The 26,829-nt window shown below is 47.6% G+C and overlaps 1 protein-coding gene across 1 annotated transcript in view; it reads left to right on the top strand.

Annotated features, from left to right (window-relative positions):
- Nucleotides 1-523: 523 nt before the first annotated feature.
- ZNF831 (zinc finger protein 831) overlaps nt 524-26,829 on the top strand; it is a 68,543-nt gene continuing 42,237 nt past the window's right edge. The window contains exons 1-3 of the mRNA XM_011934516.1: nt 524-4,234; nt 5,345-5,481; nt 16,699-16,850. Of these exons, the coding sequence (XP_011789906.1) occupies nt 524-4,234; nt 5,345-5,481; nt 16,699-16,850 (4,000 nt within the window). The remainder of the gene's footprint in view (nt 4,235-5,344; nt 5,482-16,698; nt 16,851-26,829) is intronic.

Here is a 26,829-nt window from a genome sequence, read left to right as displayed (position 1 = left end):
TCTTACTGCAACAGAGACTCAGAACCTCAGAGTGATTCCCTGTCTATTTTGCAGATCTGGAAACAGTCCCAGAGAAGAAAAGGGATTTGTGCAAATGCATGGAATCACTGTGAACTTAGAGGACCTTGACAAGCTGCGTGACTTTTTCATGAAGTCAGCACATGTTCTGAGTCTCTGCATGTGGCACTGTGCTGGTGCCAGGGAATGATGGTGGCAAACCTGCCATGGACCTGTGTAGATGGCATGTTAAATAAGAGGCAGGATTCAGACAGATCTGGGTCCAAATCCCGCTTTGCCACGTGTCAGCTTGCATGACAAGTTCCTTCTGCTCTCAGAGCCTCAGCGTTCCCTTTTGGATGAGAGTACATTCGTTGGGGGATTGTCAGGCTTCTGTTGGGTGGTGAAGTGCTTGGTGCGGGGTAGGGAGGATTTACTGCATGAGGAGAGAGGAGAGGTGCCCATGGTAAAGTTTGGTTGTTGTCTGCAGGTTCTCCAGCATCGTGGGCCGTCCAGATGATGTGGAATGGAGATTCCAGAACCCACCTGCCCTGCCCCTCCTCCGAGGGACCAGCCAGCTCCCACTCCTGGCCCTCCAGGGGCCCCAGGTGGCCAGGCCTCACCCCACCTGACCCTGGGCCCCGTCCTTCTGCCGCCAGAGCAGGGCCTGGCCCCCACTGTGTTCCTGAAGGCCCTGCCCATCCCACTGTACCACACGGTGCCTCCTGGGGGCCTCCAGCCACGTGCCCCGCTAGTGACGGGCAGCCTGGATGGAGGCAACGTGCCCTTCATACTTAGTCCGGTGCTGCAGCCTGAAGGGCCTGGCCCCACTCAGGTGGGGAAGCCGGCGGCCCCTACGCTGACGGTGAACATCGTGGGCACTCTGCCTGTCCTGTCGCCAGGCCTGGGCCCCACGCTGGGCAGCCCAGGCAAGGTGCGGAATGCTGGCAAGTACCTGTGTCCGCACTGTGGTCGCGACTGCCTGAAGCCTAGTGTTCTGGAGAAGCACATCCGATCCCACACGGGCGAGAGGCCCTTCCCGTGCGCCACCTGTGGAATCGCCTTTAAGACCCAGAGCAATCTCTACAAGCACAGGCGGACGCAGACACACCTCAACAACTCCCGGCTGTCCTCAGAGTCCGAGGGAGGTGGGGGCAGCCTGCTGGAGGAAGGAGACAAGGCCGGAGAGCCTCCCAGAACAGACCGCAGGGGTGAGAGCCGGAGCCAGGAGATGCACGAAGGGGCCTCGGAAAGACCCCTTTCTCCAGGTGCCCACGTGCCCCTAGTTGCCAAGAACCTGGATATCAAGACCGAAGCTGCTCCCTGTCCAGGGTCAGCATTTGCCGACAGAGAGGCTCCTTGGGACTCTGCCCCCACAGCGTCACCTGGGCTCCCCGCGGCCAGCACACAGCCCTGGCGCAGGTTGCCGGAGCAGAAGTCCCCGACCGTCGGGAAGCCTTGCGCCCTGCAGCGGCAGCAGGCAACAGCAGCCGAGAAGCCCTGGGATGCCAAGGCCCCCGAGGGCCGGCTGCGGAAGTGTGAGAGCACCGACTCGGGGTACCTGTCACGCTCAGACAGCGCGGAGCAGCCGCCCGCGCCCTGCAGCCCCCTGCACAGCCTCTCAGAGCACAGCGCCGAGTCCGAGGGGGAGGGCGGCCCGGGTCCGGGACCAGGGGGCGCGGGGCCTGAGCCTGGGGCGCGAGGAGCCGGCCTGGAGCTGGAGAAGAAGCGGCTGGAGGAGCGCATCGCCCGGCTCATCTCCCACAACCAGGCGGTGGTGGACGATGCCCAGCTGGACAACGTGCGGCCCCGGAAGACCGGGCTGTCCAAACAGGGCAGCATCGACCTGCCCACGCCCTATACCTACAAGGACTCCTTCCACTTTGACATCCGCGCTCTGGAGCCGGGCCGTAGGAGGGCCCTGGGCCCCGCGCGCTCCACCTGGACGCCCCCAGACAAGTCTCGGCCCCTGTTCTTCCACTCCGTCCCCACTCAGCCCTCCACCACCGTGGAATGTGTCCCCGTCACCAGGAGCAACTCACTGCCCTTCGTCGAGGGCTCCAGGACATGGCTGGAGCCCCGGGATCCCTGGCCCAGTACACAGAAGCCTCTGAGCCCCAGGCCCGGCCCAGCCCGCCTTGGCTGCCGCTCGGGACTGAGCTCGACTGACGTTCCTGGTGGGCATCCCCGGGCCCTGGTCAGACAGGCCGCGGTGGAGGACCTGCCAGGCATCCCCGCTGGCGATGCCCCGGTGCCCACAGAGGACACAGATGCAAAGAGAATTGCTGCGCGGGAGGCCGTGGCCGGCAAGGGCAGAGCAGGCGGCAGGAAGTGCGGCCAGAGGAGGCTGAAGATGTTCTCTCAGGAGAAGTGGCAGGTGTACGGGGATGAGACATTCAAAAGGATCTACCAGAAAATGAAGGCTAGTCCCCATGGAGGCAAGAAAACCAGAGAGGAGGGAATGGGCAGTGGGACAGAACTGGGCCTTCCTCTGCAGAAAGAGGCAGCAGGGAGCTCAGGCACAGTCCCCACCCAAGACAGGAGGACCCCTGTCCATGAGGACACATCCACAGGGGCAACGCCAGAGCCTTGGGGAAATTCACCAGCCCCGGAGGCCTCCTTAGTGACTGAGCCCACTAAGCATGCGGAGACAGTGGCCAGGACAGGAGACAGGAATCGACCCAGGGTGGAAGAGGCTGTGTCATCCTCTGCATCCTCTGACAGTCCCTGTTCAGGCAGTCGGAGCCCCCTGGTCTCTCCAAATGGGAGGCTGGAACTGGGGTGGCAGCTGCCCCCAGCACCTGGCCCCCTCAAAGGGGTTGACCTAGAGGCCGTCAGGCCAGTTTTGCCAGACCCCAAGCTGGAAGGAGGTGCCCGAGGTGTGGGGGATGTTCAGGAGACCTGCCTGTGGGTCCAGACTGTCCTGAGATGGCCCAGCAGTGGCTCTGGGGAGGACAAGCTCCCCTCGGAGCGGAAGAAGCTGAAAGTGGAGGACCTGCACAGCTGGGAGCAACCAGAGCCTGTGGGCGCAGAGACCCCGGGTAGCCCCGTGCAGGCTGCCTCTTTGTCATCCCAGAAGCAGGACACCAATACTGGGGAGGTGCCAGGGGGCTCGAAGGAGAGTGCCAGGCAAGGGGGCGAGCTTCTGGAGTCCTCTGGAGCCTCCTTGGCTGCTGATTCTGTTGCCCTGAAGAGGGTAGGGCCAAGGGCCAAGGCTCCCCCACTGCATCCTGTAGTCCCAGCCCCTGGGGAGCACCCCCCACTGGCCACCCCACCTCAGGCTCCCAGAGTCCTCTCTGCCCTGGCAGACAATGCCTTTTCCCCAAAGTACCTCCTCAGGTTACCTCAGGCAGAGACCCCCTCACCACTGCCCATTCCCCGGGGACCCAGGCACAGCCAGGACTCTCTCTGCAGCAGTGGGTGGCCTGAGGAACAGGCATCATTTGTTGGGTCAGGACTGGGGACCCCTCTTTCTCCCAGCCCAGCCTCAGGCCCCTCCCCAGGTGAGGTGGACAGCATCCTGGAGGACCTCAGCTCTTCCAGGCCACGGGATGGGAGAAAAGGGGCACAGTTGAGGCGGCACAAGGGGGACAGGATGGCCACTAGCAGGCCAGCAGCCAGGGAGTCGCCTATCTCAGCACCAGGGGCTCCCAGGGAGGCCACCTCCTCCCCGCCTACTCCAATGTGTGAGGCACACTTAGTTCAGGGCATGGAGGGTGACAGCCACCGTATCCATCGCCTCTGCATGGGCAGCACTTTGGCAAGGGCCAGGCCCTCTGGGGATGTCCCAAATCCTTGGGTACCCAACTGGGAGCTGGGGGAGCCTCCTGAGAATGCCTCAGAAGATCCTTCTTCAGGGCCCCTGGTGGGCCCTGACCCGTGTTCCCGCCTCCAGCCTGGCTCCTTCCTCACTGCCCTCACTCGGCCTCAGGGTGTATCCCCAGGCTGGCCAGAGCTGGCCCTGCCTTCCCACTCAGGGACGTCCCGGAGCCACAACCCCCACAGCCCCCACAACGCCTTTCCCTCACTGAAGGCTGAGCCGCGGCTCACGTGGTGTTGCCTGAGCCGCAGTGTCCCTCTGCCCACGGAGCAGAAGGCAAGGGCGGCGTCTGTATACTTGGCGGTGCACTTTCCTGGTAGCAGCCTCCGAGATGAGGGTCCCAATGGCCCTCCTGGGAGCAATGGAGGATGGACCTGGACAAGTCCTGGAGAGGGAGGGCCGGCGCAGATGTCCAAGGTAAAGCTGGGTTTTGCCCCAGGGCCCGGGGTTGAGAGAGTGTGTCGTGATCCTGCAGGACCTCTCGTGTGGGAGGGAAGTCTGAAGCCATCCCATGTAGCATCTGCTGTTCACTGCTCACTTGTTCCTGAGGGAGGCTGGGGATACCACATAGACGGCAGGAAGGAATAAAGGCCCAAATGCAAACCTTAACAGAGTTGTGGAAAACACAAATTCCAAAGGAAAGAATTACTATACTCGAGACATTAGGTGAGATAGTCTTCATAACCAAATGTAAAATTTAACTGAGCTTCCTGGTAACAGAAGCAAAAAGTAAAAGGAAACACTCCATCAGAGAGGTGAGCTCTCTGGATCATTCTAAGATTATAAACCAGAGACTCCCAATCACTGAGAGAGTCATTATACTGGGGATTCTGGAGAAGGAATTACTGTTGATTGGATTCAGACCTCCCTCTCAGGCTCCTGGGAGCAGAGAGAAAAGGGGGAAGGTGGTGGATGCTCACAGCTGTTCTCACTTGGTGATGAACTGATAATGCCGAGCTCTGCCTTGAGCGGGAGTTCACACACCTGGTCGTGATGACTGAGGGCTTAGTCCTGCTCTGGGTTGGCTTGGGCCACGGCCACTGAGGAAGGTGCTGGAGGCTCAGCTGTAATTTAACCCTTGTGGACAGTGACAAAGGCCTGGAGACCAGAGTCTTGCAGGCTGTTCAGCTTTCCCTAGGTGGAACCCAAAGTTCTGGCGAGTGCTGTTTTCATCTTGAGAGTAGTGGGTTAATCAGGAGGGCCCCAGAGGTGCAGGGGCTCCTGGGGAGGTGGATTTAGGGGAGAGGAAAGGGGCTGGTCACCGTATTTCTTTGGCCTCCAGTTAACATCGATGGCATAGGCTTTCCTCTGTGGATCGAGCCCAGGCAGGGTTTCAGGAGGTTCTGTCCAGGAACGCTCTGCCGTTGCCCGGTTGAACTTTGCAGGGGCTCGGGCCATTTAGTGATGCAGTATCTCCGCTTTGATTTCTATAGACAGGCATCCTGTCTGCAGAGTGAGAACCCTTTGGAGTTTTCCTCATCATGAGGACTTTGAGTAACGTGATGCCAACATGCTTGGTGTTTTCAGTTCTCCTACCCAACAGTCCCAGGGGTGATGTCCCAGCACCAGGTGTCTGAGCCAGAATGGAAGAAAGGCCTGCCTCGGAGGGCAAAGATGTCTCGTGGGAACAGCAAGCAGAGAAAACTGAGGATCAACCCTAAAAGGTAGGGTGAGTGGCCACCTCTGTCATTTCCACAAAACCCCAAGAAGAATTTACTATGGGATTTGAAAGGTATCCGTGTGCTCCAGAGAAAGAGTTCCTGTTTCCTAGGGTTTAGAGTTTCATGATTAAAGGACTGAATGTGTTTCCCCATTAGTCCCCCACCCCTTACAACTCACCACCTGTGTATTTTTCGATGGCACCTTTCTAAGGCCAGGAATCCAGCAAATCTTTGAAATAACTGGGTGGAAAACACATCCATTCAACTTAAGTCCGGAAGAGAGAGCCTGTTAATTATTTACAGCTTTTATTGCTTTTTTAATTATGCAAGCAATGAAAGTCTTTTGCAGAAAAATTAGACAATACAGATGAGCAAAGAGAAGACAATAAAACATCCTAGTAATCTCCCCACGCAGAGATAATCACCGTGAACATTCAGGAGTGTGCCCTTCCAGGCTTTTCTTTGCGGTATGCATATGCAAATATCCACCCCCAACAAACGGGAGGCCATGAGGATTTTCCTGCCACTCTTTCATTGTGTCTTTCTTGGATTGTCTTTCTCCTTTGCTCAAAACCCTTCAGGCTGCCCATTGCATACAAGGTAAAAAGCAAATTCTCTAACCCCTGTCCTCTTTCTGCCGTCATTTTCCCCGTGATCTCCTTCTCTCCTGCCCGCCCTCCACCCTCACCCCATTCTCTAATCCACATTCTAATCCCAGATCCCTGACGCATTTATTTTTTTTATTTTTTTTTTGAGACGGAGTCTCACTCTGTCGCCCAGGCAGGAGTGCAGTGGCCGGATCTCAGCTCACTGCAAGCTCCGCCTCCCGGGTTTACGCCATTCTCCTGCCTCAGCCTCCCAAGTAGCTGGGACTACAGGTGCCCGCCACCTCGCCCGGCTAGTTTTTTGTATTTTTTAGTAGAGACGGGGTTTCACCAGATTAGCCAGGATGGTCTCGATCTCCTGACCTCGTGATCCACCCGTCTCGGCCTCCCAAAGTGCTGGGATTACAGGCTTGAGCCACAGCCCCCGGCCCCCCTGATGCATTTATACTCTACACCTCAACTGTCAACATTCTCCCCCTAGATTGTCAGTCCTTTTTTCCCCTTTCTGTTTCTTTTTTGAAACCGAGTTTCACTCTGTCGCCCAGGCTGGAGTGCAGTGGCACAATCTCGGCTCACTGTAACCTCTGCCTCAGGGGTTCAAGCAATTTGCCTGCTCAGTCTCCTGAGTAGCTGGGGTTACAGGCATGGGCCACCATGCCCAGCTATTTTATTTTATTTTATTTTTTGGTGTTTTTAGTAGAGACGGAGTTTTGCCATGTTGCCCAGGCTGGCCTCAAACTCCTGGCCTCAAGCAATCCTCTTGCCTTGGCCTCCCAAAGTGCTGAGATTACAGGCGTGAGCCACTGCACCCAGCCTGTCAGTAATTTCTCCAAAACCTGGACATTCTTCAAGGGGCAATCCAAATTCCTAACTCTCCCCTGTAGCTGCTCAGACCCTCAGTGGCTGGAGATGACCTCTTCTCTTCTGGCTCCCCCTCCCACCTCTATCAATGGTCTGCCGGGACCATGTGTTCAGAGCTAACATTATGGGGCACTTGCTGTGTACCAGGCTTTCCCTAATTGCTTTCTGGTGTGCGTCGTTTCAGGCATCCCACAAGGTACTGCCCACGATGTGGATGATGGTATTATCCTATTTTTCTCTTGAAGAAATGGAGACACAGAGAGCTTAGATAACCTCCCCAAGGACCCAGATTTGAACCAGCCAGTCTCCTTCCATAGCCTGTGTGCCAACTAGTGGCTTGTCTTGGTGCACCCCAGCCTGTCCTGGGCACGCTCGTGGCCTGGCATTTTCTAGATTTTTCATGCAGTGCCTGAGATTCTGCATTTCTGACACGGCCGGTGATGGTGCTGGCGTGGCTCCCAGAGTAGGCTTGGAGGAGTGGGGCTTTCCTTTCTAGCGTCCCTCCTTGCTTATGGATCACTCAGGGTCCTGAGACAGAAGCCTCACTCAAGGTAGTCTGAACAAAAGAAGGTCTGCCTGCCTGTGTAATGGGGCCTCCAAGCCTCATCATCAGCCCTGGCCCAAACTTGGTGCTGTGGGAAGGACAGTCTTCCAAAGGAAAATTCGAGTCTGCTCTTGGAGGAAAGGGGAATGCATGCCATCCAGGTGGAGGAGCTGCATGCGGGGCTCTAGGAAGCAAGGGACATTGGCTCGTGGTTGTTGGTCCTCCCCAGTATCTCACCAGTAAGGAGGAAGCGCTCAACTACATCTGACTGACAGCTGACGAGCCTGAAGCCTCCAGGCATCATTGGAAAGATGTGGGGAGAGGGGAGAGGATGGGTTGCCTCAGTAACAGCTCCCACTTTCCCAAGACTTCAGCTTGACTAATTTGAAAATATTTACCATGTACCTGCTGTGCGCCTGGTGCCCACACCTGGAGGTGGCCGAGAAAACTTTCTTAATCCAGGCTGATGGTCCCAGACTAGAGCCCAGGAGGCGTGGAGATACCACTCCAGGACACCTTGCAAACCCACTAGCAGCTCTTGGGCCAAACACAGTGCGTGTAAGACCCTTGTTAGTCCAGTGCTCTAAAACTTTTGGCACTTAGCAGCCACATAATTAGATGTAAAGATTTCTCATAAAAATCTGGATTTCTAGCTTTTCTTGAAATATGGGAAGCTTTGAAGACACTGGGCCTGCCTCCTTACATGGCACCAGCCAGCTGGAGATGAGCAGTGGCCACCCCTTGTGGGTAAGAGCTGTGCTCTCCTCTGCGCTCTGTAGCTCACCTCTCCTTAATGTCTTACCCTCGGCCAGCCTCTCTCAGTTATGCTATCTGCCTGGCCCCCATGGGATTTGAGTTTGCAAATTTTGGCCTTGTGGGACTATACAGCCTCTCCACTCAACAAATCACAACAAGAGCCCATGGATGGGCACAGAAGGGGGCAGGGGCATTACAGAACAGGGAGGAGTCTGAACAATGACTTGGAGCTCTAACCAAGAGCTCCTGACTGGGTCAAATGAGAAGGAAGCTGTTGAGCTTTTTATATCCACAAACATTTATTGGTTGATCGTGATTTGTTTATCATTGATCCTTTTATTGGCTCACGACTGTCTTTTGAGTTAATTCCAGCTTCAAGGCCTTTGCACCTGCTAGTCCCTCTACCTCCACCTGCACATTCCTCCTCTTGCTCCTCACATGGCTGGCTCCCCTGTCTCAGAAAAAGAATCAGCACCACGAGGGCATGGAGATCTAGGCATGGATATCTTTGAGGGGAGGTATTACTCTGCCTACCACACTGTTTATCCAACCACCCACACACATATGTTTGTAGATATTTATCCATCCATCTGCCTACCCACCCACCCATCCACTTACATATCTATCTCTCTGTCTATCTTCTATCATCTAACCCTTGTGTTCTCTCCTCAAGAAGGAAGCCTAGTACTTGGTTCATTTTCCCACTTTCATGTCAGTTGTTTTAATGTTCTACAGAAAGTGAAATACTGTAGCAGAGGTTGCTCTATAATCCTTAGCTCACAGAGAATGATAAAGTTCTCTTCTAAGTAAAATATTACCTTAAATATTATATAACAATACATAGAAAAGAAAAATTTGAAAGATGATTATGTTGTTTTATGTATTTGGCACAAATCATATCAATCTGTGTTTTCATACTTGGCAAATCACGAATAATATATAATATTATTTGATGTCTTTAAAGTACATATAAAAGTATCATAGTTATTTATCAATCTTCAGCTTGATTTTTAAGGTCAACATTGTGTTTCTGAAGATCTCATCGTGTCAGGACATACTAATTAAATTTATTCATTCTGATTGCTACAGAGTGTCTCATCCATGAGTGAGAGTTTGCCCTTCATTCATATGCTTCCTAATATTTGTTGTTATCGAATTTTTAAAGTGATGAATATAATTTATAGGATTCTATATATATCCTAGATTCGTATGTATTATTTGCCTGTTATATATACTGCAAATATGTTTCCAAGCCTATTACTTGTCTTTTTAAGCCCATTTATTTATATGTACCCACATAATTGCCCATCTCTTGTCTTTTCATTTGTTTCTGCATGTCAGATCTTCCTTCTGGGATTATTTTCTTCTACCTAAATCATATTCTTTAGAATTTCCTTTATTAGAGAAGAAAATTCTCTTAGTTTTTATTGCTCTGTAAATATATTTATTTCATCATTGATGTTGAAAAATATGTCTGCTGGGTACACAATTCCAGGTTGACAGCTATTTTCTCAGCACATCAAAGCTATCATTGCACTTTCCGCCAGCTTCCATTTTGTGGTAAAGAAGCCAGTTCTTAGGCTACTCATCTGTCTTTTGAAAGTCTTTTATCTCAAGCTAACTTTAAGATCTTCTTTTATCCTTTGGTGTTCCGTAGTTTTACTTTGATATATATAGATGTATGTTGCTTTTTATTTGCTCCATTAGGAATCCACAGGGCTATTTTGATTTGTGGATTGGTGTCTCTCTATAAAAAATTCTTAGCCATCATTCTTCAGATATTGCCTCTGTCCTGTTCCCTCTCCTTCCTTTCTGAAATACTGATATAGTATATATTAGGCCTTTTCTATCTTTCATGTCTCTTAATACTTTTAATAACCTTGTTTCTCTGTGCTATAATCTGGATACTTTGTTCAAATCTGTCTTTAAAATTTTACCAGTTTTTTAATCTACTGAGTTATTTTTTATAAAACTTTATTAAAGTATAATTAAATTTTAATAAATTGCACATATTTAAAACATATAATTAAATAAATTTTGACATATTTATATACCTGTGAAACAATATAACCAGGATCATGAGCGTATCTGTCAAGCCCAAAAGTTTCCTCCGGTCCTTTTGTAATTCCTCCTTTCTGCCCATCCTGAAGTCCTTCCTTCCCCAGGTAACCACTAATGTGCTTTCTGTCACATAGGGATAGTTTGCTTTTTCTAGAATTTTGTAGAAATAGAATCATACAATATATGCTCTCTTTATTTTATTTTATTTTTTTGCCTGGCATTACTATTTTGCGGCATGTTGTGTTTATCAATAACACATTCCTTTTTATTGCTAACTAATATGCAATTGAGTGAGTATGTCACAATTTGTATATAAGTGCACCTGTTGATAGACATTTGGTTTGTTTCAGTTTGGGGCTATTGCAAATAAAATGACTACAAATATTCGTCTGCAAGCCTTTGGATGGACATATGCTTTAAATTATCTTGGGAAAATATCTAGAGGTGAAAAGCCTGGGTCATATGGTAGATGTATTATTAACTTTTTAAGAAGCTGCCAAATTGTTTTCCAAAGTGGTTGTATCATTTTATATCTCCACTATCAGTGTATGAGAGTTCCATTTCTCTATATTATTGCCAACACTTGGTGTGGTAATTCTTTTTAGTTTTAGTCATTTGAATAGTTGTGTAGTGGTATCTCTTTATAGTTTGAATTTGCATTTCCCTAACAAGTGATGATATCCAGCGTCTTTTTTTATGTGCTTATTTAGTGTTTGTATATCGTCTTTGGCCAAGTGTCTCTTCAAATCTTTTGCGCATCAAAAATGGGTTGTTTTCTTATTGAGTTTTGAGAATTTTTTTTTATATTCTGATTATAAGTTCCTTATCAGGAATGTGATTTGTAAATATTTTCTTTCAGTCTGTGGCTTATCTTTCTTTTCTTTTTGTAGCACTTTTACAAAGCAACTGTCTTTCACTTTGATGAAATTTAATGTACCTTTTTTTGTTGATTATGTTTTTAGTGTCATAGCTTAGAAAAGTGTGCCTTAACAGAGCTTCAAAGCTTTTCTTCTAATTTTTTCTCTAAAGTTTTATACCTTTAAGTTTTATATTTAGGTTTATAATACATTTCCACTTAATGTTTACATATGGTGTGATGTATCGATCAAAGTTCTTATTTTGCATATGGATATCTTATCTGGTTGTTCCAGCATCATTTGTTGATCTATTTGTCTATTTCAATGCAAATACCACGCCGACTTGATTATGCCTCTTGGCTCTAAGACCTGCTGTACAGCTAAGGTATGCCAAAGAGTGTGTGGTATTTGCATCAAAATGGATACATAGATCAATGGAGCAAAACAGAGAATACAGAAATAGACCATGCTGTGGTCAATTGATTTTTCATACAGGCTCAAAGGAAATTCAGTGGAAAAAGTATGGTCTTTTCAATAAATGGTTCCAGACCTGGAAAATGTCTTCATCAATAAGTTGAGGTGTCATCAGGCTTACCTCATCTGTTTCTCTTCTTTCATGGATCACTGCCCTTATTGCTTAATGTCCAATGCCCTGAACACTATTGTCTTGTATCTTTATTCAGTTTTTCACTTGGGATGGTAAAGTTGGTTACTTTTGCAAAGTCTTGGTCAGAAGTCCCTGGCCTATTGCAGTGCCTCTTAGTTGATCTCCCCTACTTTTATTGGTCTGCTAAATTTTAAATTTAATTGTTTATGTGAATTATATTTTATTTCCAAAAAGCTTTATTTAATTATTTTTCTAATTTGCTTGATCACTTTTATAGTCTCTTGCCCTTGACTCTGATTTTCAACCTTTTTATTTTATTTTTTAAAAAACACATCTAATGTTTTGCATCTGTCAATGACAACATATGAAGTCTTGGCACATCTGACTCTGTTTTATATATTTGCTGTCACATATGTTAACTTATTTCTTTGTGTTAAAATTTTTGACTGTTAGTTGATATTTCTGGAACTTTGAGATGTGGGTTGAAGGTGGATTCCTCCAATAAATATTTGTTTTGCTTCCCCTGGGTGCCTGGGGGTGCTCATTTGTTTGTTGTTCTGTTCCCTGGGCAGGTGGTGGGGGAACTGAGTATTTAATTCTAATTCACCCACATATTGAGAGTATGCCTTTCAGAGGTCTCAGCTTTATGCAGGAAGGGACGTTGGGTCTTCCACTTGCCTCTCACTGAAGGACATTCTGGGCTTTGAGTCCTGTACCCTCAACTGCACCAGAGCATGAAAACGGGAAGGTCATCCTCACCTGGTTTGGCAAATTCCTCGAATTGAAAGCAGTCTCACTTTTCCGGGGTGCAGCTCTCACTTGATTTTCGCCTTTGAACTATTTCTTACCTTTTAATCAGAACGTAAATAAATGATTGGCCGGGCGCGGTGGCTCAAGCCTGTAATCCCAGCACTTTGGGAGGCCGAGACGGGTGGATCACGAGGTCAGGAGATCAAGACCATCCTGGCTAATACGGTGAAACCCCGTCTCTACTAAAAAATACAAAAAACTAGCCGGGCGAGGTGGCGGGTGCCTGTAGTCCCAGCTACTTGGGAGGCTGAGGCAGGAGAATGGCGTAAACCCGGGAGGCGGAGCTTGCAGTGAGCTGAGATCCGGCCACTGCACTCCAGCCTGGGTGACAGAGCGAGACTCCGTCTAACGTCAATAAATGTAAATATAAGCTTAAAAAATTTTTACATTTTACGCTGCATTTTCAATTATTTTCAGTATAAGGATAAGTTTGGTGGTAATCAGTCAGAGTATTGAGTCCACTGTGCTGTTGGAAATGGAGTTCTTATTTTTTAACCTTGATAATCATGGTTTTTTCATTAAGAATTTGTAAATTTTGATGTAGTCAAATGGGGCTGTCTTTTCCTTTATGGTTATTACTTTTTGGTATATCTAAGAAATCTTTCTTTACTCTCAATTTGCTACTTTCAAAAATATGCAGATATGTTCTCTTATATTTTCTTCTTATATGAATTCATATATATAGAAATATTTATTTTTATTTTTGTTTGTAAAGACAACTATGGACCCTGGGTTAAATATGGTTTTTAACTTACTTTAACCATGAGCAGCACATTATTTATACATATATATATTTGATCAACAGGGTCTCAGTATGTTGCCCAGGCTGCAGGGCCGTGGCTATTTACAGGTGTGATTATAGCACACCACAGTCTCACACTCCTGGCCTCGGTGGTCTTCCTGCCTCAGCTTCTGGAGTAGCTGGGAGTACAGGCACGCACCACCACGCCTGGCCTGGTTTGTCTATTTATAAAAGCTTATCCATATAAAAACAGAAGAAGAACATGTGGCACAGATTGTCTGTGGCATACAAAGCCTAAAATATTTATTAGCTGGACCTTTGCATAAAAATCAAGCAGACCCCTCCATTAATGCACTTTTGGCCACTTACATGTTAAATTTTAACTTCTTGTTTATACTTGAAGTTTTTTTCAGGGCCTTTCATTCTGCTTTCATTCATCTCTATGTTTTTTGCCAACTACAAATACCACACTGTAATGAAAACGGTTGTTTTCATTAACAAAACTACATGAGTTAAAGGAGAGAGATTAGAAAATGCAGGATCCACTTTCAGAGTGGAAATGGAAAAACGCAGAAAATTCATACTCAGAAGACTAATTGCCCTGACATTAAACTAGAGGCATAGAGATCTGGAGCACTCACAAAATACCTCCCCGCCTTGCCCAAAGCAAGTGCAGGGCCATGGAATTGGATTTTATTGATTAATTTGTAGCTGTGTACCATGCTGTATGAAGCATGAAACACTTGGAGACTTGTTCCTAGGAAGCTTCCAACAAATGGAACAATGAATTGTGAAGTCCCAAGTGAATGGAAATGAGCAAGGAGAAGATTGCGGGTTGTATGGGAGAAGGGCACCCTGTAAAACCCTAAAATATACATTAGTCATTGAAGGGGAGAGTGGAGAAGAAAAAATCCTGGGGTTTGAGAATGCAATTCTATTAGTAGCTAGTGCTTTTCCTTATGGAGCGGATGTTTATCTCTATAAGCCATGTGTCTATTCACTTTAGTCATCACACAATTTACTTATTCAATGAGATAGCACTCTCGGTAATGAGAACACAATCTCTGCAGTGAGGTAAAGACAAAGGCCTACAGATGTGGCCCTGAGTCCACGTGGCCTCTGCTGCATGTGGCCCCCACCACACGTGGCTGAGACTCTTTGTCACGTTGGCCACAGCCCCAGAGCTTTGACAGCAGTCCCAGGTCCTGCTTAGCAGGATACAGAGGCTCTGCCATCCACACCTCCACTGCACTTCTCTTTGCTTTGTTCTTCTCTGTGGGGTCAAGAGAGGAAAGTGAGGGAAATAGCATGTCAGATCTCATAGTTTCGCCCCAGAAAGGAATGTGTGTGTCGTGGGCTGTGTACACCTGCAAGACCCATTCCTTGGGTCTACTGTCCCTCCCAGAGAGAGCCTGATGAAGGCGTCAGCGGGGTGAGGAGCATGTCACCCTCACAGCCGGGTGTGGAGGTGCAGCCTGGTGAAAGTGTCCTGGATGGGGCCCCAACAGCTCCAGCCACACCTTGAGGGGCCCCCTTGCATGGCTGGTGATGGAGATGAGCTTGCAAAACCTTCCTAAGCCAGGATGCTGCGTCTCCAGGAGGGGCTGCACAGAGAACATTCTGGGAGAACCAGGAAAGAGAGAAACCTACCCTGCCCATGACTAAACTAAACAGTCCTTTGAAGACATTGCCAAGGTCCATTTGGGCTCTTCTCAAAGACAAAAAGGTTGCAATCCCACCTTGATGAAGTGTGAATTCAGAGGCTAGGCCTTTCCTAGCTCTCTCCTCATTATTTTGCTTGAGTAGAAAGACCCCCGTTTCCTAATTTTCTAAAAGTAAAACCTCCCTGCCGTTCAAACTGTGCCGTTCTTAACACCTGCAAGTGTGTGGCAGCCACCCATGACTCGTGCAAAGGTGACCCAGCAGCAGGTAGAAGAATTCTCTCCATGTGCCACCCCTTCCTTCCTCCTTTTGTCTCTGCACTTTGAAATCTCTCTCCACCCAGGCCCTGCAGGATTTGGTTCAGGGGTTTGTCGGTCCCCACCCTGGCTCAGATAGCTCTTTCAGGAACCTGTGGTCTTGACAACTGCATCAAAGAACAAACCAACCACCACTGCCCCCCAAACCCCACAACCGCCCCCCGGGAATGACAGCTCCTGGCCCAGGCAGGGGAGGCAATCATGCCCAGATGAGGGGAGCTTCTCCCAAACACAGAGGCCAGAAAAGATGAACAAAATGTCACTTTCTCATTGTTGCTGCCAGGAAAAACCAGCGCCCAAGAGGATACTGCATTCTGCAGATCTTATTTAAAATTCTGTGAGCAGCCCTGGTGATTACGGGACTGCGGCTGGATCTTGGCAGTGGCTCAGACAAATGAGAAAGGAAAATAGCCGGTTCAGAGGAGCACTGTGGAGTAGAAATATTGTAAACTGAGGCTCATAAAGGGAAGGAATTACTTGTGGCTTGACCAGGCAGCTAGAAGCAGTGCAAAGATCTTCTAAAAGAGCTTAAGGCATATTACAGGCCTGGCTTTTCGTCTCATTCGTGCTCCTGTATAATGGGGGTGCTAGATAGGTTGATGGCCTGTTTGTGGTTGCACATTCCTATTAGTAAAATAATTTATAGCCTGCACTCTATTAAATATGTATTTGTTCATTTACAAATTATACATATATTCTACTCTATGACATGAAACAATAGAAATAAGAAAGACTAGATGAAAATAAATGTAAATAGAAGCTCTAGTATTTTTCTTTCTCTACCGTCATCATGCCTTCCCTCTGAGATGTGAATACTTTGTTTTGAAGATAAATAAATCAGAGGATTCAGTAGGGCTCCTCCAGATGGAAGGTCTACAAAGAATGCTATCCAATATGGTGGTCACTAGCCACATGTGGCTCTTTGAATTCATTAAAGTGAAATACAATTTAAAACTCAGTTTCTCAGACACGCTAACTACATTTCAAATGCACAATAGCTACACGAGCCTAATGGCTACTGTATTTGTCAATACAAATTACAGAACATTTCCGTCATTGAAGAATAATCTGTTGGACAGTCTGTGAACCAAGTAGTCAAGACCACATAGCTTAAAACCTAACTGCAGCAACTATCCTTGACTAAGCCCTTGCTATGAGTAAGCATCCTGGGAAGCATTTTGTGCTTCCTCATTTAGTTCCTACAGCAACCTCTGAAGCCAGGCGCATTGTCCTGGAGAGGTGGGGGATGAGGTATGGAGGGATCGGGAGTTGCTCAGAGCTGACCAGCTAGTTAGAGGTTGAGCCCCATGTTCTGGGCACCCCGCAGGGACTTTCCAGATTTTTCCAGGCATGTGCTCTTCAGGCTGGTTACTACAAGCGTGCTTCTCTCTTCTACAGGTACAAAAGGAATTTCTTGCAGAGCTGTGTTCAGCTGAGAGCCAGTAGACTTCGCACACCAACCTGGGCGCGAAGAAGAAGCCGCCACCCTCCCCCACTCGAGGGAGTGAAGCCATGCAGGACCCCTGGACAGACCTCTTCAGAAATAGCAGGTAATGCTCTCTTTGGAGGTGCATCCAGACTGGGCACTCGAAGGCACCCGCCCAAGGCATAGACACTGGGGATTCGGGATGGGCAGGAGTCAGTCCCAAGTGCCGCAAGGGTCAGGCCCAAAAGGGAGAGTAACAGAGGCGTGACGTCTATGAGACAATCAAAGTGACCCTAAACTGTGGGGAGGGCATGCGGTAGAAGACGGAGAATTCAATATTGAGAAGTCACCAACATCCTTTAGTACTGGCCACCTGTGCCAAGCTCTGAACCAGGTGCAGCTTCCCTCTGGGACCCAGGAGAATATGAATCACAGCTCTTGGTGCCTCTACTTTCACCATCTCTGAAAAGAAAGCTTGTTTAGTTCTCTCTGCAGGGCCATTGTAAAGCTAAAGTGGGTCTGTGGATGGGCTTGAGAGCCCATGTGAAGTAGAAGGATGAGTAGTTCTGTGAAGCTGCAGGGTACATTGCTTACATGTGAAGCGGTAAGAGGCACACTCTTCACCATGCTCGGAAATAAATAGAGGGCGAACTAAGTGGGGCTGCTTCCTGGAAAAAATGGCTATTTTAAGCTGCAATCACTGGGCAACCGGGGCAAATGGCTCAACTTCTCTGGACCTCAATTTCCTCTCCCTTTCTCCTCTCTCCCCAGCATTAAGGAGCTCAGCCTTAGCCTTGCTTGATTGATTGGGAAAAATGAATACCCTGTGGGAAAGGCTGCAGGGTCCCATCTGGCCAGCAGTGCCTGAATTACCATCCTTCTGTGGTTCATTGTTGTCTGTTTGGCTCAAGGGCTAACACTGGGCTCTTTCTCATGCTTGAGGTTTTTGCCCTAGGGGATCCTTTGCTGGGGCAACTCCGCCTCCACCTTTGTGTAGCTCCAGTGCCCCCTACAGACAGATGGCACTTGAGTGCTCTCCCCACACCTCTGCTCCCCAACCCCCAAAGCTCTCCAGGGTAGGCAAGGACAAGGACTAGTCTTGCTTGCCAGAGAGAATTTAAATCCAGGCAGGAATTCATCTTACAGTTGGGGCCAGTTGTTAAAGAGGAAAGGTTGTTTTTGTTAAGGAAGGTCAAGGGTCAAGCCCCATGTGGGAGAGGCTGGGATGCAGGGGGGTGGGTAGGTGGAAATTCCATCAGGGAACTGGCTCTGAGCTCTCTTCCTCATCTGTGGCTCTCATCCACACCTCCATCTCCCTCCTCTATATCCAGCGGAATTGCCCATTGCGCTGTGCTTGATACTGCCACGCCCCATGGAAGGCATCTCAGGGCTAAATGCTGGTCTGTACCACCAGGACAAGAGGGTGTTCTCCCCCATGCAAAGGCCAGGGGACCGTGCAACTCTCTGCTTTATCACTGGGCCTTCTTGTGACAGCCACATGGGCCATTGATGTCACCTCTGTACTCTTCAGGTGCCCTGTGGATGCCCCTCTTCTCTCCTTAAGAGTTTTCCAATGCATAACCCACAGCTGGGAATCCAGGTCCAGCCCAACCCCCTCTGAAGTGCCAACTCAGGGCACCTGGGAATTGTGCACAGAATTGTGTGTGTGTGGTTGACTTCCAGAGGTGTGGGAACTCCAAGTGCAAAGTGAGCCCCTGAGGGTCATGGTACTTGCTGGTTAACTCCTCGTTCCCTGTTCCCATGGACTCTTCCCTCACTTTTGCCCCCATCAGCTCCGGTTCCCGAATTTTCCTTTATGGAGTAGAGCTTGGATGGTCCCCTGCTGAGATGCTGGCAGACAGCTGGTAGCCCCTCTACCTAGGAGGTTCTGATGGTCATTGGTGGAATCCAACAGAATCAGCCAGAGCTCTGCCAGTTGCCCCCATGGAGGAGCTTACCGCCAGCTCTCTTCCCAGCACCTTAAGGACAGCCAAATGGAGCTGCTCCTGGAACTCCCCGTCAGCCTCCCTGCTTAGCTCCCCAGACATTGGACTAGGCACTGTGACAGGGAGGGGAACAAAGGTGATCCCTGCTCTCGATAAATGTGGTACAGGACAAAGACAGACAGACTGACCCACTGACCACCCCTTAGCTCAAATGCCACTGGGAATGACATTGGCAGATCAGTTTGCTTCCCCGGGACATCTCCTGTCTGTCTGTCTGTCTAGGATGTCGATGGTCTGTCAGTGTGAGATTCAAGGTGCAGCAACGCCTTGCAGACTCCAGCACAGATGGCCAAGTATTATCATATGCTCAGCATTATAAACACAGGTGCATGACAGTTAGCACATGCTGAGTGCCCATGAGTGTGCATGTGGGTAATGAGTGTTTTCTTGTTGTTCAGCAGAGGACGAGGTCATCTCATTAGTGTTGGGTGGGGGTGAGGGGGAACACAAAGAGGAGGCTCTTTCTGGAAAGATGGGGGTTCTTTTGGAAATCTGGATGTAGGGAGAGCAGACAGAGGCTTTCTGGACTGGGGATTGAGTGGATAAAGGCTCAGGGTCAGGAAGAGGGAACATGGGAAGGTCAGATAGAGTGTAGGTGGGCTGGGCACATGCTGGGCCCCCTGAAGACGTGAGACCGCCATTGATGACAGTGTCTCCAGTTGGGTGTCACCTGTATCAGTTTCCTAAGGTAGTTGTAAGAAATTGCCACAAACGTGGTGACTTTGAACAATAAAACTGGATTCTCTCCCAGTTTTGGAGGCCAGGAGGCTCATGCTCCCTCTGGACTTTCTAGGGGATGATCCTTCCTGGCCTCTTTTGGCTTCTGGGGCCTCCAGCTATTTCCTTGGTTTGTGGCCTGATCTACATCTTGTGGCCTCTGCCTACATCTTCACGTGGACTTCTCCCTGTGTCACTGTGGGTCATATCTTCTTCTGTCTTTCTCTTATAAGGACACTTGGCATTGGATTTAGGGCCCTCACTAAACATGGGCTTATCTCATTTCGAGACCCTTAATTTGATTACTGCTTCTGAGACCCTTTTCTAACTCAGGTCATAACCATCCACAGGTTCCATGGACTAGGACCTGAGGGTCATTATTCAACCATCCTTACAGGTTTTATCCTGTCTCTGAACCAACAGAAGTGACCTTAAAATGTGTTTGTAAACAAAAAAGGCAGGGATGCACATGGACACTCAGTGCACAAGAATGCACATAATCTGGGCTCTCATTGTTTGTAAACCATTTTTGCAGGAAAGTTCTATTGTAAACCTAATACAATTCAAACAGAATTGCCCCAGCCACTGCCAGCAGGATATGCTCCACACTTGGGGGAACAGTTATCCAAGTGACCACGGGTAGCCTCCATGCTGATAGCTATGGGGCCCACTGGCTTCCCTTCAGGAAAAAAGTCCAGTGGCCGGTGGGATGGGGCTCGGCAGGGGTGCCATGTATGTGGATGGTGTTTGTTGGAGCTGAAATCCGGCTGTGGCCTGACTTGTCCGGCTCACGCGCTGGCCCTGAGCATGAGGCTGTGTCAGCTGCAGCAGGGACACCTGCTCCTCTCTCCCCCTCCACAGGGGACACAGCTCCCAATATGCTCCATGGAAGCGGGCGCCCCTGCCTCATCTGCAGCTTACCCTGCATACTCATGGTGACCCTGGGGGCCTCGGTGTGAGCAAAGAGCCCAGAATGAAAAGCCCTTTCACCCCTTCTTCCCTTCAGTGTCAGGGAAGGGTCCTGCACACTCACCCCATGGACTAATGGAGGAGTCCCAGAGATCCTGAGCTCCCTCCATGTGGGGGAAATTCCACTTCCATACACGTCCTGTTTCAACATCAGCATTGCATTGCTTTCTTCACACTTAAATCCCAAGAGCAAACTGGGGGCACCAATGAATGGTGAATAAAACCAAATCGAAGGAAAAAAAAAATTCAGGAACAAAACCTGAATATAGATCTAAGAAACAAGTGACTTTCCATAGCTCAGATTCCTGCTGGGAACACAGCTGTACCACCGCATCCCCTTACATAGGTAAGAAGGCCCCAGGAACAGCCTGGAATGGTGACAAATGTCTATGCTTTCATGTTTGTTATTTGAGCATCAAGTTGAACCAGGGGCCTACGGCCCTGGCTCCCATTTTCAGAGGCCCTCCTCTCCAGCAATTAGGAAGGATGTAGAGGATGTCCACTGCAGGGCAGCTGTGAGCTGCAGGACGTGGTAGAAGCCCCAGCCCAGAGAATATCAATCACCAACTGCTCCTTATTGAAGTGTCAGAGAGGGGACCGGGAAGGCTGGTAGGGCAAACCAGCAAGCCGGGGTTGACAGATCATGATGGACACCATGGAGTCGGAGGGTGGAAGAATGCTTTAAAATAAATACCACTGGAAATCAAAGGGGCACAGGGTTTTTATTACCAGCCCTAGCCAATACCAATATTTCACAGTGGAGTGACAGGCACTCTGAGGGCACTGGGTATTTGAAGACAAAGCACTGTCACTTCAAAGGAACCCAGAGCTGAGCCTGGCGGTCCACTGCTTACAAACAACTTTCTCGAGTCTCCTTTGACCTGGCATGTCCCGGATGGAGAGATCAGAGCTGGGTCCTCGGTGAGGGAGCTGACCTTGCCTCTGTGTGTGTGTGTGTGTGTGTGTGCGCGCGCGCGCACATGGGTGTGCTTGTGAGTGTGCCTGTGTTTTTTTCTTTCTGAGGAGAGATGACCTGTTTTCCATGGCGGTACAGTGATGGGGTAATCTGTTTTGGGTGACCCAAGGGGCTGTAACTTGGGGAAACTTGGTAGAATCCAACAAAGAAATTGAGAAGGATCTTTGTGTGTCGGAGAGGCAGGGTGCGGGGGGCGGGGGTGTGGGATTTCTCAATTTAAAGGTAGAGAAAAACCTTAGATCCTAATCCTTATAGGCCAACTAGAATCAGTAAAACATTCAGAAATAAGAAGTCATGAATGCTTTTGTCCAGGGACTGAAATAAGATGTGATAACTGATAATTTTGTCCTCTTTATTTTTTGGAGACACTTCCTGTCAATAACTTAAGAGGATGATGCGGAGAGGATGTTTTTTTAAAAAATATTTTTAAAAAGGATGTTTAATTTTCTTCTCTCCTAAACTATTCCAAAAGCATGGTTCTAATCATTTGAATTAACAGATGGCTTGGCAGTGAAGTCATCTGAAAGCAGAAGGCCAGAGGAGTTATGAAGGATAAAGACCTAATGTATAAGATTGTACATTGATTGGAGTCTGTGAGACTCCCCGGACAACTGAGTCTTTTTTCCCTAATCCTAAATCCAGTAGTCCATTCCATCCAAGTTTCCAGCTAGTTGGTGTAGGAAACTTGAAATTTCTTTTAAAATATCAACTAAGGTGTATTTCCCAGGTACCTCAGGCTGTGTGACTAAGAATGGACAGAAGTTTTGCTATTTTAAAGAACATCCTTCCTCATCACATTCGCTTTAGGATAAGGGCTGAGGGGTGCATTTAATCTCATAGACTAGGGCTGTCTCATTGAAGGGATTGGTAAAAAAGTTCTTAGCTATCAAGTCATTGATGTGCCAGGGAAAACAGGCATCTACCTTATAACCCAGACGTTCTTTGTGGAACACTCCAGTCATAAGGTTGGCTGGTTAGGTAGGAACATGATAACCTTCCCTAATAGACTGACTGCTGGTAAATTTAGACCCCATTCAATTCTCTGTCTCCCTGCCTACCCTCACATCCATCCATGCCCTTCAGATTAATTTTTGCAATATCATGTAAATTGATCGCTAAGTGAAATTGCAAATTGTGCTCAAGATGTTGCATTTTGTGAAATTGATAGAAAAGACCATTGGCAGCCTGCTGATTCACACCCACTGGCAGAATCAGACTAGGTGACAAATGAACAAGAGAAGAGTGACAAAGATGATAACTGCAGAAGAGTGACTTGAATATCAGAGGCTTAAGAGAAGTCTTTGGAAAAATTGATAAAGCATTATAATTTTTTTTGGGGGGGTATCCTTCTTGATGACCTAGCAATTAAAGTAAATGCAAGGTAAATAGTCCATTGGTCTACCCTACAATTTTATGTAAAAATGTAAGTCCTCATCAATCAATACTTGACTAAGTTTTGTTGATTTTTAACAATTAGCTCATAGTTTGCCATTATAACCTCCAAAATGGAGGTTTTATTTTTATATTTGTAGGCATATTAGCTTATTTCCACAACTTTTGGTTTGGTCGTTTTTCCAGACAAATTCTCAAAGTCCTTAATACTATTCACTATGAAATTGTGGTATTGTGAATGAATTGTGAATGAATTAATTTTAGGTGGCCTTTCCCCTGTAGCAATGATCTCAACTAAAGAAGACCTTATTTACCAAGCTGCTAGGTCATCTCCTCCATGTGTGCATCCAGGGGCCTAGCATTGTAGCAGGTCCTCAATAAATGTTTGTTGAATGGACAATTTAACAAACATAAGTTTCTTTACCTTGAGGTTCCTGAAGCTTAGTCTCAGATGAAAGCAGAAGCAAAGACCAGCCCCCAAATCTTTGAGCATGAACAAGAGCGAGCATGCCACCTGGAGTCTTGGTTTCTGAGTGTGCGTTGTGTCAATAATGGAAAAACCCAGTGGGTATCCAGTGGGATGGCAGTGGAGGAACCATAAAATTTAACTCTATGGACTCACCATTCCAACCTTAGGAGTCATTTTATGTCACCTCTGTTTTATGGATGGAAGTTCTGGGGAGGTAAAAGTAGTGATGGAACAGCTAATGTCGTTTCCATGCCTTTTAACCTGACATCCTCTCCCACACTAAAGTGGGGTCATGTTGTAAAGGGTGGCGAGGTCCATTTCCAAAGCTGGCCCCCAAGGCACAATCCCTATTGTCAAAATTATCTTTGAGAATCCTGCAAATCTATCATAAGGGTACGATTTGTGTATACAACTCTGAACAGGAATTCTCGTGCACAGTATGTTTGAGAACTGCTGAGATGAAAGAAGGAAAGAAAAAAGGCCATCCATCCATGCAGGCAGCTTTGAAGATAAACAGTAAATCCTCTCACTGGAGAGGGGTATGAGAAATTCCCAAGTATCCCTGCTTCATTGTGTGGTGTGTGCCATTTTGTTTTAGCATTAAACCTCCAAAACTGCTGTGACATCTTAATGGATTGAGTTGTGGTGAGGATTAAGCAAGAGAGTGGAGTTGTGTCTTCTTGGGTCAGGGAAGGGTGAGCTTCAACAGTCAGGGTGTAGGTTAAATGCATGTGTGATGGGACTGAGTTGCCGATTCATTTCTCACCTGGAACACCTTTCTTATTCTAGCATAGGAGCTGGGGGCAGTTTTCCCCGGAAAGCTACTCCATGTCATCTTGGGTCAGCTGGTGCCACTCAGTCAAAAGCCATGCCTTCTAGCCTAAGGAGAAATTCACAGCAAATCATGTCTTGAAAATGTTCTTTCCACTATTTTCCCAGTTAGAGTCTCACTTAGAAAGACAAGCTTCGCATGTATGTGTGTGTGTCTGCATGTGCTCACGTGCTGCTGTGTCATTTTTTCCATTAGAAAAAGCAATTGAAAATTACACATCCATACGAAGGGCGATGCTACCTAAGCAAAAGCGGCCGAAGATTCTCTGTAGTTGTGGTTACACAATTTCTGATGAGGTCACTGCTCTGAAATGATTATTTTTCAGAATGTGGGGAGGTGGGGGGATGAAGGCAACATCATTGATTTTGTTTGTATTTCAACTGGGACGTCCTGTTCTCTGTGATCCTAATGCCCATCAACATACAGCCTTATTATCATTCTCCTAATATGATAGTTATTGACCCTTGGGCTGCAAAAAGTAGTCTCATAAATAGATTTGCCCTGTTTTTATATTTATGTGCACATCTCTTTCTAGCTGATGACATATCAGCTTTGTAAAAAATTATTATTATCGAAAACCTCCGTGCTAAAAGTTCCATTAACTGAGACCTGTTCTATTTACTTGAATGCTTGGGTACATTAAAGCATTCCGTGGTATAAAGAGTGCTCTTATGTATTTCCTTAGAAACACATTTTGCAGAACTGAATGGAGAACATTGATGTGGTTGAGGTTAATTATTTGGGCTTTTGCTGGGCACATTGGATGTCGTGCCGCTTCTCCTGGTACACAGACTAAAATTGGAATAGTGAAGAGGAGCTGAGTGTGGCCCTGTGCCCAGATGACACATCTGAAGTCATATTGATTGAGGGAGATGTTTTATTGAACGATAAGACTACATTGAGTTTATGGTTTTGCAATTTCCTGCAGCTGGCATGGTTTATAACAGTAAACACGGCGAGGTTCAGGGCTATATTTCCAATGGAGATTTTAGAAAACCCTCTCAATAACTAAAATCAGGAGGCGCTTTCAATTTAGGAAGGTCAGACACATTTATTCCCTTGGGCAAACCTGTGATGAGTGACTTTTATCCCTCTTTTGGCAGATGGAGAAACTGAGGCTTAGAGAGTTGTCCAGTGACTTGCCCAGAGGCACCCAGAGGATTGATCTGGGGATCAGCCCTGATTCCTAAATTGAAATCATCTAGGTGCCACCTTCAGAACTTTTGTTGCATCTGCATGTCACCTATGTGATTCTTATTTTTACCCCTAGGTGCACTTACAAAAAAACTTAGGTCCATTTATTTCAAAGAGAAGCTGTTTATTGAGACTGAAAATGAAAAGTTAATATTATGTACCATTAAGGGAACATTGCAAAAATACAAACACTACAATGCTTTTGGTATATAAGTTCCAGGCAGAGTCTGTTGTGAGCTGAAGTCCGTGAGCCCTAGGAATACTCCTGCTAAAAAGAGATTTGGAAGTGTTAGGGAAGCATTCAAGATGCATTAGCACCTAGTCAAGACTTTCTTCTTTCCTTAATCAGAAGATTAACAGAGAATAGAAGAGAGAACAGCTTCATCACTGTGCAATTCAGTTTTATTTAACTTTTTGCTTATGAATCACCTAAAATAACCACCAACTCCCGCACCCTTCCCTGGGCCCCACTCTTGGAGGGCCATATCCCCCTTTTTTCTATCAGTAGGATCCTCATTGACTTACATTGTTTCATCTAGAATTTCCTCAACTTTTGTAAGGCCTTGACCTGTATGAATTTAAACCACTGAACCAATTCAGCAGAATTGGCTGCAGAGGCCATGGGCAACATTCTGCAAAGACCCTCCTGGAAGACCCTTCCCTCCTCTGCTTCATTGGGCTAGTGTGAGAGACACTTGCCAAGAGTTTCGGAGGCAGCCCGAATCCCTGCATTTCTTATTGATTGACCGATGGATTGAGATGGAGTTTCACTCTGTCGCCCAGGCTGGAGTGCAGTGGCGTGATCTCGGCTCACTGTAACCTCTGGCTCCCAGAAACTCTGCATTTCTAAGATTCTGGGACACTGATTGGGAGCCCATGGTGGGCATGCTGCCTGTGGCAGGAGGAGGTGGTACACACGTGATAGAGAGATGGCCAGTGTGCCAGGTGCATGGGGGATGGGCGCAGGTGCAGCAGAGGCTCACAGGATGGCACGCGTGATAGAGAGATGGCCAGTGTGCCACGGTGCATGGGGGATGGGCACAGGCACACTGGAGGCTCACAGGAACGGCCATCACCTGCAGGGCTTCTCAGGCCTCAGTCGGGGCCTGAAATTTTTTCCTGAGAACAACAGGGAGCCACTGAAGGGTGAAGGGCAAGGTGCAGATAATCCCATTTAGGTTTTCTAAAGTTCACTGTAGACACGCAGTGGAGCAAGAATTTGGGTAAACAGAGTGGGTATGAGGTGACTGATTAGAAGACCACTGATGGTCACAAAGGCGGAGCACCTTTGTTCTTAAAAAAAAAATGGAAAAAATGATGCTCCACATAGGGGAGCAAAAAAGTTAATTATTAGTTTTTAATTACACATGTAATCATAAATAATACTTATCTTAACACATTAAAATGCAATACATAAGGCTGATGTTCAGTTTCACCACTACCCCATTCCAATACCATCCTCAGGTAAAATGACAGTTTGGAGTCTGGAGTGCATCTGACAGATCTTCATCTCTCTCTCTCTCTCTCTCTCTCTCTCTCTCTCTCTCT

This window comes from Colobus angolensis, unplaced genomic scaffold, assembly GCF_000951035.1.
Source record: "Colobus angolensis palliatus isolate OR3802 unplaced genomic scaffold, Cang.pa_1.0 Scaffold136, whole genome shotgun sequence".
NCBI lineage: Eukaryota > Metazoa > Chordata > Mammalia > Primates > Cercopithecidae > Colobus > Colobus angolensis.
Note: the sequence above shows the minus strand (reverse complement) of the source record. Positions and strands in the feature narration are given on the sequence as shown.